The 22,485-nt window shown below is 37.1% G+C and overlaps 1 protein-coding gene across 1 annotated transcript in view; it reads left to right on the forward strand.

Annotated features, from left to right (window-relative positions):
- Positions 1-6,519: 6,519 nt before the first annotated feature.
- Positions 6,520-22,485, forward strand: part of LOC308085924 (GTPase IMAP family member 8-like) — a gene marked incomplete at both ends in the record, with an annotated part of 30,999 nt that continues 15,033 nt past the window's right edge. Inside the window, 4 exons of the mRNA XM_080429239.1 lie at positions 6,520-7,305; positions 18,908-18,986; positions 19,835-19,870; positions 20,181-20,974. Of these exons, the coding sequence (XP_080285365.1) occupies positions 6,520-7,305; positions 18,908-18,986; positions 19,835-19,870; positions 20,181-20,974 (1,695 nt within the window). The remainder of the gene's footprint in view (positions 7,306-18,907; positions 18,987-19,834; positions 19,871-20,180; positions 20,975-22,485) is intronic.

Below are 22,485 nucleotides of genomic sequence, written 5' to 3' on the forward strand. Positions count from 1 at the left end.
AACATCCGTGGCCATGGGATAAGCACTTTATATTTGAAATATGAACGTTTCTGTAGATGTACAGGCTATAAATGGAGAAAGTGCAAACACCAGGTTGAAATTCATCCATGACGGTCGAGACAGACGACCGTCTTGTATCCATGGCTATTACTCCCTCTAACATTTCCCGTGTTTTTAGTTTATTGAAATAATGTCATGCACATTTGTCCAGTGCATAGCCTACTGCAGGCCTTGTTGACTAGATTTAGAAGAGATTTTGAAGCTATTGCTGCTGAAATGATCGATTATTTTTAAGGGGAAAAGCCGTCATTTAACATGCAAGTCAATGGGTGAGAAGCAGAGATTGCCAGGCGCTGCCAGGCCTGGGTGTGACTAACTTCGCACCACCAGTCACAGAGTGGAGTGGGTGGGGCTTAGCGAAGGGTCCATTGATAAAGATAACATGAATTGCTTATCTGAGAAGGTCTGTTTTTGCAATGTATGACATACTTCATTCTGAAAATAGCCGATCTACAATCTCAAAACTTTTCAGATAGCAACGTGTTTCTGAGCTTGTAGATCGGCTGCTTTCACTGGTTCAGTTTTATCTTCAACAGACAACCTCAGCCTGGTCAAAGCTATAGCACTATAGGTAGTGTTGCAGCCTGTCAATCCAAAGGTTGAGGGTTCGATTCCTGTTAATGGCAATAGGTTGACACGTCCAATCAATCCATTCTGCTTCCATCTTTCTCTCTCTTCAATCTATTGTTTCCATGTCTCTCTCTCTTCAATCTATTCCGTTTCCATGTCTCTCTCTCCGCCCTTAGATTGTCCGCAAATTGAGCAGTTTGAAAAACAATTAAACCCAGGATTTTTCAGTTATTTGCGTGAAATGGTATCATCTGTCTGACCTCCGTTTTCACTGGATCAGGTCTGTTGGTCCAATGGCTTCCTGCTTAAGTGAATGTTTCATAACATCAAGTTTGCCGGTTCAAGCCTCACTTGGTGGAGACTTCATTTAAAGTGCATTGCAAACAACAAGACTGTATTAATGAATACATATGCAATTGATAAAGATAACATTAAATGCTTATCTGAGAAGGTATGTTTTTGCAATGTATGACATACTTCATTCTGAAAATAGCCGATCTACAATCTCAAAACTTTTCAGATAGCAACGTGTTTCTGAGCTTGTAGATCGGCTGCTTTCACTGGTTCAGTTTTATCTTCAACAGACAACCTCAGCCTGGTCAAAGCTATAGCACTATACTGTAGGTAGTGTTGCAGCCTGTCAATCCGAAGGTTGAGGGTTCGATTCCTGTTAATGGCAATAGGTTGAGATGTCCAATCAATCCATTCTGCTTCCATCTCTCTCTCGCTTCAATCTATTATGTTTCCATGTCTCTCTCTCTCAATTAATGCATGTGCAACTGTTAAAGGTAACATGAAATGCTTCTTGGAGAGAGTATGTTTTTGCAATGTATGACAAACTTCATTGTGAAAATAGCCGATCTACAATCTCACAACTTTTCAGATAGCAACGTGTTTCTGAGCTTGTAGATCGGCTACTTTCACTAGTTTTCGTTCCGAGGAGACACAAAAATGCCTTTATTGGTAAATGGTTTGTGAACCAGTGATCTAGGGTAGTTTGGGACACAGAGGCTTGGTTCATAATGGACGGAAATACTTATAAATATCAACAGACACTACCAGTAATTGTGTCAATTAATACATATGCAATTGATAAAGATAACCTGAAATGCTTATTTGAGAGGGTATGAAGTATGTATGACATACTTCATTCTGAAAATAGCCGATCTACAATCTCAAAACCTTTCAGATAGCAACGTTCTTTCTGAGCTTGTAGATCGGCTGCTTTCACTGGTTCACTTTAATCTTCAACAGACAACCTCAGCCTGGACAAAGCTATAGCACTATAGGTAGTGTTGCAGCCTTACAATTCGAAGGTTGATAGTTCGATTCCTGTTAATGGCAATAGGTTGAGATGTCCAATCAATCCATTCTGCTTCCATCTCTCTCTCTCTTCAATCTATTATGTTTCCGTGTCTCTCTCTCTTCAATCTATTCCGTTTCCATGTCTCTCTCTCTCTCTCTCTTCAATCTATTCCGTTTCCATGGCTCTCTCGCTCTCTCTCTCTTCAATCTATTCCGTTTCCATGTCTCTCTCTCTCTCTTTCTCTTCAATCTATTCCGTTTATCTCTCTCTCTCTCTCTCTCTCTCTCTCTCTCTCTCTCTCTCTCTCTCTCTCTCTCTCTCTGCCTCTCTCTCACTGCCTCTCTCTATCTCTCTCTCTCTCTCTGCCTCTCTCTCACTGCCTCTCTTACTCTCTCTCTCTCTCTCTCTCTCTTTCTCTCTCTCTCTCTCTCACACTGCCTCTCTTACTCTCTCTCTCTCTCTCTCTCTCTCTCTCTCTCTCTCTCTATCTCTCTCTCTCTCTTTCTCTCTCTCTCTCTCTCTCTCTCTCTCTCTGCCTCTCTCTCTCTCTCATCATCATGTAGATCAGCTACTTTCACTGGTTTCTGTTCCGAGGAGACGTACAATTTCGGTAGATGGTTAGGGAACCAGTGATCTAGAGTAGTCAGCAAAACAGAGGCCTGGTCCATCAGGGACGGAAAGACTTATATATATCAACAGACACTAACAGGGTTATCATATCTATAGCTCAATGAGAAGAAAGGCAGCCCATGAGTCCGGAGGTCACTGGTTCGATCCCTGTCCCCGACGATGTGCTGAAGTGATCATGATTTGGCATTCTTGGGTTTACACATAGTGTTTCTTGAGGATAGGCTTAGGCGTTGTTTTACTGAGGTTAGGGTTAGTGAGGGTTTAAAATGCTCATTTGTTAATTGCATGGTCTTCTTTCTCTCAAGTTCATTCTTCTATGTTTCTATGGCTTATTGTGCATATTACTTATCATTGCTTCTTTCTTTTTTCTTTCTGCATTCCCTGGCCCCACTTATCGCTGCTTGCAGCTATATTCTTGTATTTGTTTTACTGAGGATAAGATTAGAAATAAGTTTAGGGTTAGCCATAGTTTCACTGAGGTTAAGTTTAGGAATAAGGTTTAGCCCTAGTTGGTATATACTGTAGAATACTGTATACATCCATATACATCCATATATATGTATGTGTGTTGTGTGTGTATATATATATATATATATATATATATATATATATATATATATATATATATATATATATATATATATATATATATATATATATATATATATATGAATTCCAAATAAATGGAAGTATGAAGGTACAGTTAACTCCTGAACCTTGATTAGCTCATTGATTCTTACTTTGCTGTTATCTTCCTTCTCTCAGTGATGCAAATGTAACTTTGTTTAATCATGGTCACATGATCCTTCACAGCATATATAAAAAGACAGGGAGACACCAGAGATGTGTCAGTGAGCTGGTCCTTGTTGATGAACCTTCATAGCCTGTCTTTTTACTTCCTCTGTCTCTCCAGACCTACATCAGCAGGATTTCAACATTGAAACAGGTAAGACACTGAGACCTCTTGTCTTTTAGTGACATGTAGATGGGAAAGTGTGACCATCTATAATATCTTATACAGTAAACATACTTTAAAATGCTTTATAATGAGCTTATAACACTGTATGAGAACTCATAAATACGCATAATGCTTTATAACAATAATCATAGCACATTATAAATAATTGAATATAGACTTTTTCAAGTATCATAATTACTGGTCACTTATAGACATCAGCATCCAGACTGGAGACAAATGTAGACATGGGTGTGTGTCCCCTTTGAAGTTGAATCACCTGTGTGGTACAAATTGTTAAATTTGACTTACCTTACTGTCTGAAATCCTGATGAGATCACAAATATATAGATGCAGATTCTAGATGCATGGTACTCAATTGACCTACATGTTCCTTCTTTTCCATCTACTAAAGATCAGACTGACACTGATTTGTTGCAGTTAGTTAATCAAGTATGTATTCATGATGAGAATGTCAAACTGGGGGGACTCTACTTTGACAAAAAAGGAACTGTGCAATTGTAGTTTGTCTATGATTGCCATTGACAACCAACATATGGCAGTGTTGATTTCATGAGAAAATCTATTGGGCAACAAAGTTCTAATTAAACAATCTATTACAAAAGCTTACATGAACAGCATTCAGCAATTAATGTACATTATGCTTCATTACCACACAAATCATCCAAATTCATAACTAGCTTTAGATTCCATGACCTAACTCAATTCAATATAATATCAAATACTGTACAATAGATAGAAAGTTATATCCACAGGCATAATTGAGAAATGTCAAACAGGAAAAACGTTAAAATAAAATAAGGGTTCGCAATATCAGTGAGTAATTTCAACAGTAATGTAATTTCCGAGAGGCATGAGGTTGCGTGATGTATAGTTATCCTAAACTCAGTTCAAGTATTGTCCATTTAACCCTTCCATTGTATTAGGGTAATTCTTTTAGCTGTTTTCAAGTTTAAATAGGTAAAAAGTACCCTTTACATTTCTTTATTGGAACAAGGCTTCATGATTTCCTCAGAAACGACTGTTTTAACGCAACAAAATTACCACCATTTTAGTTCATTCTGATGGTCTCTATAAAAAACAATGACATATGTGGTGTTAAGGGTCAAATATGACCTGGCAGAGAAGTGTGGCTCAATTCCCCCAAAATTGTCAATATTCAATGTTTACATGTTTGAGAGTGAGAGAAACTTGTCCTCAATCTGCATTTGCTAATAAAGTTTGGGGTTATGAAAAATAAATGACTTGTATGGTATATGGGTACATTTTTACCCTTAACACATCACTATTTTTTAAATAATATTACAATTTTTAAAGTTAAAAAACTAAAACAAGTATGTTATTTTAGGAAGTGTGAGTTTTATAATTGAAAACGAGCTATATTGAAAGATGAAACCCTAACCGTAACCCAAAATAATATTTCAAAACGTTTTTACATGGATATGAATGGATAACAAGTCAGCTATGAGGTGGGGGGAAAAATAAATGAAATTTATTATTTTTTGAGTATTTTGGCCTGAGTTAAATCACGGCTCACATTTGAGCCGCTAACACCAAAAGTGTCAGCGGGTTTCTAATACAATGCAAGGGTTAAGACACACAGTAACTTTTCTAAACACAAGATACTATTTGTTTCCACACAAACCAAGCAGATGGTACTGTCTTAATGAAGCCTAAATGTGAGAGTTGTTATTATTACTCAATAACTTACTCATTACACTTATTTCCACTGATAGGTTCTCCCTGCAATCAACCCAGAGTTAAAGAACCACCACAACGATCAGGAGGGCCGTCTAATAATTTTCCTGTCTTCAGGTGAGTGATGGAATCTCAGTCAAGTTATGTATAGTCTACCCAGTGGTGGAAAAAGTAATGACATTTTTTACTTAAGTAAAAGTATCAATACCACACTGTAGAAGTACTCTGTTACAAGTAAAAGGCCTGTGTTCAAAATGTTACTTGAGCAAAAGTACAAAAGTATTGGCATCAAAATATACTTAAAGTACCAAAAGTAAAAGTACTAAAGTGGCTTAATATATGTTTTATAATATTATAATTTATATCTGCAAAGTAACTAGTAACTAAAGTTTTCTAATAATTGTAGTGGAGTAAAAGTACAATATTTGCCTCTGAGATGTAATGGAGTAGAAGTAAAAGTACTGAAAATTGTAAATACTCCAGTAAAGTAAAAAATACCTCACAACTGTACTTAAGTACAGTACTTGAGTAAATGTACTTAGTTACTTTACACCACTGCGTATACCCTGCCTATTTCACCATCATGCATGTCAAAAGTCCTGCAAAAGTCTGTCTGTCGAGGCGAACAAAATTGCCAATACGCTAAATAACGCAATTTATTATTACGGAAAAAGGTCTACAGGCCGATCTGTTAATATTATTTTTATTTTGAGCATTTGTAACTTTTCAGAAGTAGCCTACCACTCTTATAAAACGACTCCCCTGTTTACAGTATATTACAGCCCATTTGATTACATGATGAAAAACTGTTGCTGATTGAGTTTAGAACATCAGTTGTCTTATATGAATATCTGATGTTATAATGTTATAATCATACTCCCCCCCTCTTACAGAGGAACAAAAACACAAGACAGAAATGACTTCCACAGGTATGTACACATGCACACACACACACACACACACACACACACACACACACACACACACACACACACACACACACACACACACACACACACACACACACACACACACACACACACACACACACACACACACACACACACACACACCCCCACACACACCCCCCCACACACACACACACACACACACACACACACACACACACACACACACACACACACACACACACACACACACACACACACACACACACACACACACACACACACACACACACACACACACACACACACACAGTAAGAATGTTTATCATCCATAATCATATATATTTTTTCATATCATTGAAGAATTTCGGATGGTGATGGTTGGAAAGACTGGAGTTGGAAAGAGCGCCGCTGGAAACACCATCCTGGGTTTTAAAGCATTTATTTCTTCATTCCTATCGGAATCTGTGACAATAAACTGTGAGAAGAAAAGCGGTGTAGTGGATGATAGAAAAGTATCTGTTGTTGACACGCCAGGGTTGTTTGACACCAGATATGAAGAGCAAAAAATCATTGCCGAGATCAAACAGAGTATGTGTTTTGCTGCTCCTGGTCCCCATGTTTTCCTGGTTGTGATCAGACTGGGAAGATTCACAGAAGAGGAGCAGCAATCAGTGAAAATTATTCAGACGGTATTTGGTGTAAAGTCAAAAGAATACACCATGATTCTCTTCACTGGTAGTGACCTGCTTGAAGGTGAACCAGTTGAAGACTTTTTGAAAAAGAGTCCAAAACTACAAGAACTGATCAGAACATGTGACGGTCACTATCACGTCTTCAACAACAAAACCAAGGATCCCTCTCAGCAGGTCACTGAGCTGCGGGTGAAAATCGAGTCGATGGTGGAAGGTAATGGAGGAAGCCACTACACCACTGAGATGTTCCAAGAAGCAGAGAGAGCAATACAGGAAAAACAACAAGAGATTCTCATTGAGAATGAAGAGACGAGACGTAAACAGATGGAAAGACTGAAGAAAAGCCATAACCTGGCGACTCTGCCACAAGCACAGGCAGAGTTGAATGCAGAACATCAAAAAGAAGCAAGAAAGGAAGCTGAAACAAATAACGACTTCCTTTTTTCAGACTTGTTAGATAACGTAGTGAAAGCAGCAAAGGCGTTTATGGCGAATCTTGTGGAGAAAGCTCTAGATAAAGCTCTAGAAAAAGGAGCAGAAATGATGGGGGAAAAATGCAGCATCCAATGAATGACAAAGCTTCAGTGAGATATACCAACCACTGTATATCCAAGTCAAGAAATCCACATGTTATAAAGAGGAAAATTGAAAAGTTGCATGTTATGATTCATGAAGAGAAAACAAATGTAGCATATTTGTTTATTTGTTTGAAAGAAGAAGACTGTTTTTAAAATAACCTGTAATGTTGTAATAAAATGAGAAAGGTTTGACCACTACAGCTGTTCTTGGTGTCTTGTATGAAAATGCATAAGGTTTGAGCACTTTCTGTGCATGACAATGAAATAAAATAATGGATAATGAATGAATGAATGAATGAATAAATACATAAACAAACAAACACGCAAATATATTAATTAATAAATAATTAATATAAATATTCAATTTAGATTAATTAGTCTTAATTTAGCTCTGAGAGTGTACCCGTACGGGTCCATTTGGGTAAACGTATCCACTCTCACCCTGCTCTCTCACTGGCAGTGGCAACAAGCAACAAAGTGGCATTCAATTTCCAAGGGTAGCTGGGCCTCTGCAACATTGTTCAGAATCAGAATCTTTATTGTCACGTCACAGGTTTACAGGTGTACAAATGGGGTGAAATTTGTTTTTGTGCAAGTTACATCATTTTTCGATTGTTTCCAGAAAGAGAAAGAAAAGAAAGAATCAAAACGTCATCAAACGTTAAGTACCAAGGACCCCAATACCAAGGACCCCAATGGAAACAAGACCGCAAGGACCTTTTTGGACGTGCCTTTTAGACAGAGTGTTTGACTATACTTGTGCTGTTTTTACATTTCTGCCTAATAACATTTTCAATCAATCAATCAATCAATCAATCAATCAATCAATCAATCAATCAAAAACAGTTGGCTACTTAGCTAGCATAGCAAGCTAACAGGGAGTAGCATTGTAACACACACACACACACACACACAGACACACACACACACACACACACACACACACACACACACACACACACACACACACACACACACACACACACACACACACACACACACACACACACACACAGGTAAACAATGAATGAAGTCTAATCGAACATTATTTCTAAAACGAGCAATTTATACTACACACAGGCTGACATCCATCCCCACAGATTCAGTAATAATTAATTGGATATTAATCCAATGATGAGAGTGTGTGTGAAATATATCAATATATCAACCAATAACTCATACCAAATATCAACAAAGTTTTAGAAACAGGGACAAACCGCAACCAGCAGTCTTTACGAGCACCTTCACAGAAAAAACAAGGGCAATGTCGTGTATAATTAATATATAACACTATAAACTATAACAAAGAAATCTGTCATTTACTCCTAAATGTACTCAAATATGCTGTATTGGGCCCTACATGTACTGTAATTGAGAGGGGGGAATGATTATATCTCTGCTGTCCATCGCGAACCTGCTAACTCCAAAACGCTCATTGTTCAGGAAACGAAAAAACATATACGTTTTTCAGGAAATGAAGAAAACCTTATATTTTTTAAAACAAAGCAATACTGCCTCATCTAAGTTGGTATAGTGACTTTATATATTGTCAGATACTTGCATTTGTCATTATATTATCAACACTTTACCCAAATCCAGTGCAAGTGGAGTTAGTAGTTTCATACGAGCAGAAATCAAGCTGAAATGGAGTTAGGAGTCCGAACAACAATAGCTCCACTCGCTGCTGAGGGAGAGGTTTCAAAAGGGTACAAATTCCCAAAAGCTAACAATGGATCTCCAAGCTCACAATTCATCACAACGTGTGAATTAATGCCCTGATGCTTCATGACACTTATAACATTAGCGTCAGTGCTAAGTTTGATAAACAGGTACACTGCATAGTTTTAACAGACAACGGGGATAAAAACCCTGACGTTTAGTTTGTTTATGTGCTGCTCCGTGTTCCTCCTCTCTGACTGTGCAGCCAGCGCGCTCTGTCTGTGTTGTGCAAAGGCAGCAGCAGAGGAGAGTTGCGTGGTATTGACAGTTTGAGGATCCAATGTTGTTAGTTTGTTAGGTTTTGTTGTTAGGTTTTGTCAGAGGCGCTTTTTAATACTTTTCATTGGTTCAAACTTTTTTTTAAACGTAAAGGGTGTTCAATAGCGTTGATTATGAAAAAAAAAAAATGGAAATGGAGTTAGCTGGTTCGTCCTGGACACCGACGATATGTATTTAGGCCCTCATTTGTAAAGGAAATGTATGCTGTAAGAAGATCAGGCGGCCAGGGTGAGGTGTTGTATTGGTAACCATAGTACTCGCCCCAAAACACGCTCACCCCCATTTGTTTTGCGGCCAGCAGTTCTTGTATTTGTTTTACTGAGGATAAGGTTAGAAATAAGTTTAGGGTTAGCCATAGTTTCACTGAGGTTAAGTTTTTCCGTGTCTCCAGTGTTGGGCAAGTTACTTTATATTTTTAAAAGATTAAATATTACTTATTACCTTAATTTTAAAGTCATATATTTTGTTTTATAATTTTACATATTACTGTCTCAGCAAGAGTAATATATTAAATTACTTATTACTTTTAAGTAACTTTTTACCAAAATGCCCAAATCTTTTTCTAAACAAATATCAACAAAATGGCTGTCATTACAGCCTCCCCTTTTACCTGGGTAGTCTTGTTTTCAGAATGTCAAATATGCACATTACCTGTTCTAAAATAATGCTATATGGACTGTAGAGTTTACCTTCACAGCAGGGGGTCTTGTCACAGGCACCTGTTGCTGCCATTAGGGTCTAGTCAACAGCTGTTCCAATGGATATTTTCCACTTCACTATTCTCTTTTTGTCTGGTTCATAAACACTGTTGATGTTGTCTATAAGTGTAACATGCCTGCACATAGAATATACGACCATTCAAGGACGGCATCTCTGTGTGAGAACTAAGGGACTGAGATTAATGCTCTGGGTGGTTTTGCCCTGCTGGGGGCTAGAATGGGTGTGGATGCTGATGTTTCTATATGCTCAAATCTTCTTAAATAAAATGTCTACACTTCACCCTGAGCAGAGTGTTATTTTTTCCCTAATAGTCCCAGGTAAAAACTGTTTATTTACTATTGTCTTCTATTGTGAAGCACCAGAGCCCTTCTGCTTGGCTGAAGCGTGTTGGACTTCACTTTGGGCCATCATTTATTGTATTCTTATATATGTTTTATTTGACTAGGAGCTAGATACTATATACTGTACTCTCTGTACTATAAAACAATGAATTACAACTCTCAATCATGTCTTTCTTGTAAAATGGGGGGATGGGCAATAGTTTCCTGTTGTAAAAGTAAGATTTTGGTGTTAATCTAAAACAAAAGTACTACTTCACTTGTGCGTACATGTTTAACATAGTTAAGAAAGCAGAAAAGCAGGCTGTTGTCCTTTGTCTTATACAATCCACTGTGCTCTGATCATGTTAATCCTCACTATTAATTTATCTGTGATGGACCAGCAAAGCAAGAACAAATCTGCTGTACTGTAGTGTGCACTTCAGCTAATTCACTTAAGTTATTATAGACCAAAGTCAAATATGTTTTGCCCTTAAAGGAGTAGTTCACCCAAAAAAGTACTTATTTTCTATCAATTACACACCCCTTGAAGCATTGAATTCATGGAGTTTTGTTTTGTTTTTGTCGCATTCCTAAGCCAATATTTTGATGACCTGCGGTCTCTCTGGTAGGAAACTCAAAGATGACTCTTTGAGTCTCCTACCGGATACATTAGCATCTTTTCGATACATCAAGGGCCATGCACAGGCGTCTAGTGACTTCTCTGCCTTGGTGAGGGTCCACGTCTCCGAAACATATGAGAGTATACAAATGGAACCTTACAGGTCTGTAACTCTGAGAGTACAAATGTAACCAAATGGACCCTTATGGGTAACTCAGAGTAAACATTTTACCAAATGGACCCCTATGGGTAACTGTGAGAGAGTACAAATGTAACCAAATGGACCCTTATGGGTAACTCTGTGAGAGTACAAATGTATGGACATTTACAGGTGTCTGTAACCCTGAGAGAGTACAAATGTAACCAAATGGACCTTACAGGTCTGTAACTCTGATCTAAGAGAGTACACATGTAACCAAATGGACCCTTACAGGTCTGTAACTCTGAGAGAGTACAAATTTAACCAAATGGACCCTTACAGGTCTGTAACTCTGATCTAAGAGAGAGTACACATGTAACCAAATGGACCCTTATGTGTCTGTAACTCTGAGAGAGTACAAATGTAACCAAATGGACACGTGCACTCTCAGAGATAATGATTTGATTGAATGATTTAAAACGGTAGTAGGGCCATACTATGTAGAATAGGCCATTATCAACCGAAATAATGCATGATAACTACCGACTGAGCCACTGAGTCGGCAGAGCATGCCCCTACTAGGACGAAACAATCGTCCTGATAAGAGGTGATAACTGCCATTGTATCGGATGATGACGTTCGAAGTTGGTGGAATCAATCGCTTGTTTACATTAAGTCAGGCCATTTCTTGTAAATGCTGTGAGTGATCTGAAGGTGCAAAGTTCAATCTGCAGAGAGAGAAGGAATATAACAGCAAACGGCCACAAGGTCTTATCTCAAGGTTTCTTTATTAGTACCAAGTGTAAATGTGTTTTGCAGATGGAAGATTCAGTAATCCAGAGTTAAAATCAAAAGACATCGAAACAAATACTTAAAAAAACGTATAATTGTAGTTATTAGTTATTTTACACATCAACAACATTAATATAGCTGCAAACAGCAATACAGAAGACATACTGCGGTCAGTCGGTTTCATATGCATATAGTCAAAGGGTGCCCTTTACACCACTGTAAGAAGTTTGAGATAAAATAGGCATTGCATTTAGGCCTAAACTATGAATCATTTTGTTGTGCCAGGGCAAACATGAAGGGAATCAGAACATTTATTAAATTAAAAACATTGTTGAAATCATGTCTCTAATCCACTCAACGTAATAAATAACCGACTAGGCATTGGCCTGTTCATTCCGCATCACCCAGGCCTCACAACCTTAGAGACCAAGTGCAAGTCATGAACTTGTTGAGCTACTTGCTAAGTGAATTAAAGCATAGATTAATTAGGCTACTGCTTTCTGTCATGAGCCAAGCCCCTGTTTCACAAGGAAATACCAGACATCACGATACTGAAATTAAATACAGTCAAAATGCCATTTCATGTTGTCTTTAAAAAGTGCACATGAATTGATTTAAAGTAATTATTTGTGTGCAGCAATTTCAATCAAACCTGGATAAGACGAGGTTCAAACCGAGGACTGTCTGAGCTACTATATCCCATACATTAATTTGAGAGAAAGATGTCCATGCAATTAAGTAATTAAGTAAGAACATTGGAGTGCTGAGGCATTGTGGGTATTGCTATTGTAGTCAATCTCTTCGTTATTTTGAATGTAATGGCAGATTTCAAACTAAAACTAAACTTTATTATTATTCTGTTAGGGACAGAAGAATATAAAAATAAAAAAACTACAATATTCATTGGTTCATTAAGAATTTTCTTCACATACTTCGGCTTTTAGATATTGGTCCATATGTAGACAGTTTCACACAGATTGCAAAAAACTCCTAGGAGGAGTAGGGGTTTAAGTTATGATTTAAGTTCGTAAAATTAAAAACGTCAGGAGAAGAAGCAGATCCTTGAGGCATATGTTCTTCATGGTGAGAGGAATGGGTGAAAAAATGTCATACCAGTATAGGTCATCTTTTGATCTTATGACTGATGACTTTGAAAGTCGTCCAGTGTGGGGCCATAAGACTCACAAAAAATAACATACTGTTCTGGGGTGTGTTAGAATTAACAGTAACTGTTCTTTAAACTACTCCAGAGTGGTGTTGATGGTAGATTTTACAAAGCTATTAAAGCATTATATCAGGTTCCTGTAGCATCTGTTCAAGTGAATGATTTTACTACTGGTTGGTTTTCAACACCATTTGGAGTGAAGCAGGGAGATGTTTTATCTCCCTCTTTATTCGCTATTTTTGTTAATGATCTAGTCCAGAAGATCAAAAACTCAGGTTTAGGGGTAATCTTGGATGATATTGTTGTAAACTGTTTACTTTATGCGGATGACATAGTCCTTCTGGCAGAGTCTGGAGATAATCTACAGAAGATGCTGAATATTGTTCAAGTCTGGTGCTCAAAATGGAGGCTTATGATCAACCAGAGTAAAACTCAGATCATGCACTTTAGAAAAAAAGGTACAGTAAGATCTTCTCAGATTTTCTCATTTGGTACCCTGGCGCTGGACTATGCTGATGCATATAAGTACTTGGGCTTTACGCTAGATGAATTTATGTCTTATGATTTTGGAATTGGAATTTTGGCAGACTCTGCAGGTAGAGCTGTTGGGTCAATTATTAGTAAAATGAAATTCTGTAAAGATATTGGTTATTCCACATACTCACAGCTCTATGATGCATGTGTTTGTCCTATTCTTGTTTATGCAGCTGGTGTTTGGGGTTTTAAGGATGTCAAAAAAGTCAATTCTATCCAGAATAGAGCCATAAGGTGTTTCCTTGGGGTACATGCATTTGCCCCTTCTCTTGCAATCCAGGGAGATATGGGTTGGGAACCGGTGGAGATTAGGCAAAAGGGAGAAGTGATACGGTTGTGGAACCGTCTCATTAATCTGCCAGAGGGTAGGCTAACAAAAATGGTCTTCAACTGGGCTAAGGCCCCTGGATAAAGGACGTTTTTTCTATTCTCAGAGAGGCAGATTTGGCTTATATGTTTCATAATATGCTTCGTTGTAACATTAACCTGTTGAAAGAAAAAATATTTTGTAATTACAAAGAGAAATGGTCAAACGACATATGGTCTAAGCCAAAACTTAGATCATATGTCCAGATTAAGCAGTGTTTTGGTACTGAGTCCTATGTCAAATCCTTTTTAACCAGAAACCAGCGGTCATTGTGTGCTCAGCTGAGAGCTGGTATCCTGCCTCTTGCTATTGAGGTAGGTCGGTTCTCAGCTGTGCCAGAAGAGAATAGGATATGCAATGTATGTGACCTGAAAGATGTCGAAAATGAATTCCATTTTATGTTTTATTGTACTCTGTATGACGATTTGAGGGTTGCTTTATTTGATGTAATGCAAAAACAAAAACCTGATCTATTCTGGCAAGATGATGGCCAGAAGTTGGAGTGGTTGTTTAATTATGAGGTATTTAAGACGGCACATTTTGTTTCTAGTGCCTGGAGTAGAAGACAATCTCATCTCTTCAAATAGGTTCTTGTCCGGTCCTCTGTTAAGATGTGAGGTAACAGGCCCAATGTTGTATTTTAAGTTGTATTTATGTAATCTGCCATGGGCAGGAAGCTTGAGTGTTTTAGTTTGTTATTTGTTTGTTTATTGTTTTTGAATTATTATGTCGGTTCATCGTTTGTCAAATGAAATGCTAGTGTCCTGTAAGTCCATATGGGCTGGGCTTCCTTTGGAAGCATGACACTTTAATAAAGAAAAAAATCAAATCAAATCAAATCAAATCAAAAGGGTTGAACGTTGAGCTACCTGTCCCCATGTCATACTTTCACCCATGCCCTCATTCATTCAAGTAAATCTTTTGGTTTACACAGTCCCACCTAGAATATACTTCACCAGGCACCACTGGAATGTTTAATGTCTGGCCCTGAGAGATAAAGTGCCCAGAAAACACGGTACAATCTATCTTGAAATAAAATGGGTTGTTGATGGTTATTAATACATTTTCCTTCCCAATAACCCATAAAGAGGTCGGCATATAGTTTCGTGCAAATGCCAGGCTGGTAATACCCCGCTATTGGATATAATAAGAGGTGAGAAAGCAGTTTGGTGTGCGTATTGTTTTCAACTCATATCTTACTCAGCTAAAACACACCAGAACAAATAGTTGGTTATACTGGTAACATACAAAATACACAGGTTTACTTTCAAAGCCCAGACAATTAAAGTAGAATTTCCATCACAATAAAACCAAAAGACACCTAGAGAAAGACATTTAAATGTATTTTATTATATTTGTATACATTATATCAGCAATATATCTACAGCAGATATGCAGCTGTGAGCTCTGGTGTTGGGTAGTTATCCTAATCAGTTCATGGTGATTGTTGTGAAATCATTTCATAATGTACGTGAAGTGGTGGGGCCGTCACTCACTTGATGCAAGTGAGGTGCTAAAACAGCAGCATTCATGCCACAAAGCATGAATGCTTTGAAAAGCAGAAAAAACATGACTCTACACTTGCAACCCAACATTTTAATGAGAAATGCAGAGAATGGTTCGTTTTCATTGGATGAAAAAATATATAACATATCACCCGCTAATATTTGGCTATACAAATATTTTTTGTTAGTCGAAGTCGAATACAAAAAAAGTCTGCACTCGTGAATGCCCTACTATGTGTTGTGTGTTTTTCTGGAGGGGGGGGGGGGGGGGGGGGATATCATTCATGTTAACTACAAATCTGATTAGCGATCCTTAGCTATGTTTATTATTGTCTATTTAGAACCCCATTAGCAACACAATAAACATCATATTACATAACCGTTTATGGGATGATAGTTAAAAAATATTTTTTTTTTTTCTTTTTTATGTTGTGGTAGGTAACTCATAACATAAAACAGTATACTGATAGCTCAGGCAACAGCATAGTTACAATTTCAGATTGTGCTCTACACAGTCCCAAACAACCAAGAAATTGTATTATATTGTATATCATTTGTTTTGTACAGTATTGTATAGTTGATCAAAGTTGAGCATTGCATGGTTCTCAAACTTTTTCATGTCAAGGACCCCACATTAATATGCACAGTATTTGGGTGGGATTTATATTGTATTATACAGTATTGTACGTATAATATACAATAATATACTGCTCTTTAACAAAGAAATCTGTAATTTACTCCTAAATGTATTCAAATATGCTCTATTGGGCCCTAAATGTACTGCAATTGGGGGGGGGGGGGGTAGTGGGGAGGGAGTATTATATGTATTTATCCCCTCATTTATAAAGGAAATGTATGCTGCTAGAGGATCAGCCGGCCAGGGTGAGGGTTTGTTTTGGTAACCGGAGTACTCGCCCCAAAACACGCTCACCCCCATTTGTTTTGTGGACCAGCGGTTCTTGTATTCTTGTATTTGTTTTACTGAGGATAAGATTAGAAATAAGTTTAGGGTTAGCCATAGTTTCACTGAGGTTAAGTTTAGGAATAAGGTTTAGCCCTAGTTGGTATATACATACTGTAGAATACTGTATACATCCATATACATCCATATATATGTATGTGTGTTGTGTGTGTGTGTGTATATATATATATATATATATATATATATATATATATATATATATATATATATATATATATATATATATATATATATATATATATATATATATATATATATATATATATATATATGAATTCCAAATAAATGGAAGTACAGTATGAAGGTACAGTTAACTCCTGAACCTTGATTAGCTCATTGATTCTTACTTTGCTGTTATCTTCCTTCTCTCAGTGATGCAAATGTAACTTTGTTTAATCATGGTCACATGATCCTTCACAGCATATATAAAAAGACAGGGAGACACCAGAGATGTGTCAGTGAGCTGGTCCTTGTTGATGAACCTTCATAGCCTGTCTTTATACTTCCTCTGTCTCTCCAGACCTACATCAGGATTTCAACATTGAAACAGGTAAGACACTGAGACCTCTTGTCTTTTAGTGACATGTAGATGGGGAAGTGTGACCATCTATAATACCTTATACAGTAAACATACTTTAAAATGCTTTATAATCAGCTTATAACACTGTATGAGAACTCATAAATACGCATAATGCTTTATAACAATAATCATAGCACATTATAAATAATTGAATATAGACTTTTTCAAGTATCATAATTACTGGTCACTTATAGACATCAGCATCCAGACTGGAGACAAATGTAGACATGGGTGTGTGTCCCCTTTGAAGTTGAATCACCTGTGTGGTACAAATTGTTAAATTTTACTTACCTTACTGTCTGAAATCCTGATGAGATCACAAATATATAGATGCAGATTCTAGATGCATGGTACTCAATTGACCTACATGTTCCTTCTTTTCCATCTACTAAAGATCAGACTGACACTGATTTGTTGCAGTTAGTTAATCAAGTATGTATTCATGATGAGAATGTCAAACTGGGGGGACTCTACTTTGACAAAAAAGGAACTGTGCAATTGTAGTTTGTCTATGATTGCCATTGACAACCAACGTATGGCAGTGTTGATTTCATGAGAAAATCTATTGGGAAACAAAGTTCTAATTAAACAATCTATTACAAAAGCTTACATGAACAGCATTCAGCAATTAATGTACATTATGCTTCATTACCACACAAATCATCCAAATTCATAACTAGCTTTAGATTCCATGACCTAACTCAATTCAATATAATATCAAATACTGTACAATAGATAGAAAGTTATATCCACAGGCATAATTGAGAAATGTCAAACAGGAAAAAACGTATGAATCAAATCAAATTAGAATAAAATAAGGGTTCGCAATATCAGTGAGTAATTTCAACAGTAATGTAATTTCCGAGAGGCATGAGGTTGCGTGATGTATAGTTATCCTAAACTCAGTTCAAGTATTGTCCATTTAACCCTTCCATTGTATTAGGGTAATTCTTTTAGCTGTTTTCAAGTTTAAATCGGTAAAAAGTACCCTTTACATTTCTTTATTGGAACATGATTCATGATTTCCTCAGAAACGACTGTTTTAACGCAACAAAATTACCACCATTTTAGTTAATTCTGATGGTCTCTATAAAAAACAATGACATCTGTGGTGTTTAAGGGTCAAATATGATCCGGCAGAGAAGTGTGGCTCAATTCCCCCCAAATTGTCAATATTCAATGTTTACATGTTTGAGAGTGAGAGAAACTTGTCCTCAATCTGCATTTGCTATTAGGAGTAAAATAAAGTTTGGGTTTATGAAAAATAAATGACTTGTATGGTATATGGGTACAATTTTACCCTTAACACATCACTATTTTTTAAATAATATTACACATTTTAAAGTTAAAAAACTAAAACAAGTATGTTATTTTTGGAAGTGTGAGTTTTATAATTGAAAACGAGCTATATTGAAAGATGAAACCCTAACCGTAACCCAAAATAATATTTCAAAACGTTTTTTACATGGATATGAATGGATAACAAGTCAACTATGAGGTGAGGGAAAAAATAAATGAAATGTATTATTTTTTGAGTATTTTGGCCTGAGTTAAATCACGGCTCACATTTGAGCCGCTAACACCAAAAGTGTCAGCGGGTTTCTAATACAATGCAAGGGTTAAGACACACAGTAACTTTTCTAAACACAAGATACTATTTGTTTCCACACAAACCAAGCAGATGGTACTGTCTTAATGAAGCCTAAATGTGAGAGTTGTTATTATTACTCAATAACTTACTCATTACACTTATTTCCACTGATAGGTTCTCCCTGCAATCAACCCAGAGTTAAAGAACCACCACAACGATCAGGAGGGCCGTCTAATAATTTTCCTGTCTTCAGGTGAGTGATGGAATCTCAGTCAAGTTATGTATAGTCTACCCAGTGGTGGAAAAAGTAATGACATTTTTTACTTAAGTAAAAGTATCAATACCACACTGTAGAAGTACTCTGTTACAAGTAAAAGGCCTGTGTTCAAAATGTTACTTGAGCAAAAGTACAAAAGTATTGGCATCAAAATATACTTAAAGTACCAAAAGTAAAAGTACTAAAAAGTTTGAAAATAGCCGATCTACAAGCTCACAACACTATTTTCGAATAGCCTAGGTATAAAACAGGGCTAAAGTGGCTTAATATATGTTTTATAATATTATAATTTATATCTGCAAAGTAACTAGTAACTAAAGTTTTCTAATAATTGTAGTGGAGTAAAAGTACAATATTTGCCTCTGAGATGTAATGGAGTAGAAGTAAAAGTACTGAAAATTGTAAATACTCCAGTAAAGTAAAAAATACCTCACAACTGTACTTAAGTACAGTACTTGAGTAAATGTACTTAGTTACTTTACACCACTGCGTATACCCTGCCTATTTCACCATCATGCATGTCAAAAGTCCTGCAAAAGTCTGTCTGTCGAGGCGAACAAAATTGCCAATACGCTAAATAACGCAATTTATTATTACGGAAAAAGGTCTACAGGCCGATCTGTTAATATTATTTTTATTTTGAGCATTTGTAACTTTTCAGAAGTAGCCTACCACTCTTATAAAACGACTCCCCTGTTTACAGTATATTACAGCCCATTTGATTACATGATGAAAAACTGTTGCTGATTGAGTTTAGAACATCAGTTGTCTTATATGAATATCTGATGTTATAATGTTATAATCATACTCCCCCCCTCTTACAGAGGAACAAAAACACAAGACAGAAATGACTTCCACAGGTATGTACACATGCACACACACACACACACACACACACACACACACACACACACACACACACACACACACACACACACACACACACACACACACACACACACACACACACACACACACACACACACACACACACACACACACACACACACCCCCACACACACCCCCACACACACACACACACACACACACACACACACACACACACACACACACACACACACACACACACACACACACACACACACACACACACACACAGTAAGAATGTTTATCATCCATAATCATATATATTTTTTCATATCATTGAAGAATTTCGGATGGTGATGGTTGGAAAGACTGGAGTTGGAAAGAGCGCCGCTGGAAACACCATCCTGGGTTTTAAAGCATTTATTTCTTCATTCCTATCGGAATCTGTGACAATAAACTGTGAGAAGAAAAGCGGTGTAGTGGATGATAGAAAAGTATCTGTTGTTGACACGCCAGGGTTGTTTGACACCAGATATGAAGAGCAAAAAATCATTGCCGAGATCAAACAGAGTATGTGTTTTGCTGCTCCTGGTCCCCATGTTTTCCTGGTTGTGATCAGACTGGGAAGATTCACAGAAGAGGAGCAGCAATCAGTGAAAATTATTCAGACGGTATTTGGTGTAAAGTCAAAAGAATACACCATGATTCTCTTCACTGGTAGTGACCTGCTTGAAGGTGAACCAGTTGAAGACTTTTTGAAAAAGAGTCCAAAACTACAAGAACTGATCAGAACATGTGACGGTCACTATCACGTCTTCAACAACAAAACCAAGGATCCCTCTCAGCAGGTCACTGAGCTGCGGGTGAAAATCGAGTCGATGGTGGAAGGTAATGGAGGAAGCCACTACACCACTGAGATGTTCCAAGAAGCAGAGAGAGCAATACAGGAAAAACAACAAGAGATTCTCATTGAGAATGAAGAGACGAGACGTAAACAGATGGAAAGACTGAAGAAAAGCCATAACCTGGCGACTCTGCCACAAGCACAGGCAGAGTTGAATGCAGAACATCAAAAAGAAGCAAGAAAGGAAGCTGAAACAAATAACGACTTCCTTTTTTCAGACTTGTTAGATAACGTAGTGAAAGCAGCAAAGGCGTTTATGGCGAATCTTGTGGAGAAAGCTCTAGATAAAGCTCTAGAAAAAGGAGCAGAAATGATGGGGGAAAAATGCAGCATCCAATGAATGACAAAGCTTCAGTGAGATATACCAACCACTGTATATCCAAGTCAAGAAATCCACATGTTATAAAGAGGAAAATTGAAAAGTTGCATGTTATGATTCATGAAGAGAAAACAAATGTAGCATATTTGTTTATTTGTTTGAAAGAAGAAGACTGTTTTTAAAATAACCTGTAATGTTGTAATAAAATGAGAAAGGTTTGACCACTACAGCTGTTCTTGGTGTCTTGTATGAAAATGCATAAGGTTTGAGCACTTTCTGTGCATGACAATGAAATAAAATAATGGATAATGAATGAATGAATGAATGAATGAATAAATACATAAACAAACAAACACGCAAATATATTAATTAATAAATAATTAATATAAATATTCAATTTAGATTAATTAGTCTTAATTTAGCTCTGAGAGTGTACCCGTACGGGTCCATTTGGGTAAACGTATCCACTCTCACCCTGCTCTCTCACTGGCAGTGGCAACAAGCAACAAAGTGGCATTCAATTTCCAAGGGTAGCTGGGCCTCTGCAACATTGTTCAGAATCAGAATCTTTATTGTCACGTCACAGGTTTACAGGTGTACAAATGGGGTGAAATTTGTTTTTGTGCAAGTTACATCATTTTTCGATTGTTTCCAGAAAGAGAAAGAAAAGAAAGAATCAAAACGTCATCAAACGTTAAGTACCAAGGACCCCAATACCAAGGACCCCAATGGAAACAAGACCGCAAGGACCTTTTTGGACGTGCCTTTTAGACAGAGTGTTTGACTATACTTGTGCTGTTTTTACATTTCTGCCTAATAACATTTTCAATCAATCAATCAATCAATCAATCAATCAATCAATCAATCAATCAAAAACAGTTGGCTACTTAGCTAGCATAGCAAGCTAACAGGGAGTAGCATTGTAACACACACACACACACACACACACACACACACACAGACACACACACACACACACACACACACACACACACACACACACACACACACACACACACACACACACACACACACACACACACACACACACACAGGTAAACAATGAATGAAGTCTAATCGAACATTATTTCTAAAACGAGCAATTTATACTACACACAGGCTGACATCCATCCCCACAGATTCAGTAATAATTAATTGGATATTAATCCAATGATGAGAGTGTGTGTGAAATATATCAATATATCAACCAATAACTCATACCAAATATCAACAAAGTTTTAGAAACAGGGACAAACCGCAACCAGCAGTCTTTACGAGCACCTTCACAGAAAAAACAAGGGCAATGTCGTGTATAATTAATATATAACACTATAAACTATAACAAAGAAATCTGTCATTTACTCCTAAATGTACTCAAATATGCTGTATTGGGCCCTACATGTACTGTAATTGAGAGGGGGGAA

Source organism: Gymnoscopelus braueri (genome assembly GCF_963280865.1).
Source record: "Gymnoscopelus braueri genome assembly, chromosome: 5".
NCBI classification, from domain to species: Eukaryota; Metazoa; Chordata; class Actinopteri; order Myctophiformes; family Myctophidae; genus Gymnoscopelus; species Gymnoscopelus braueri.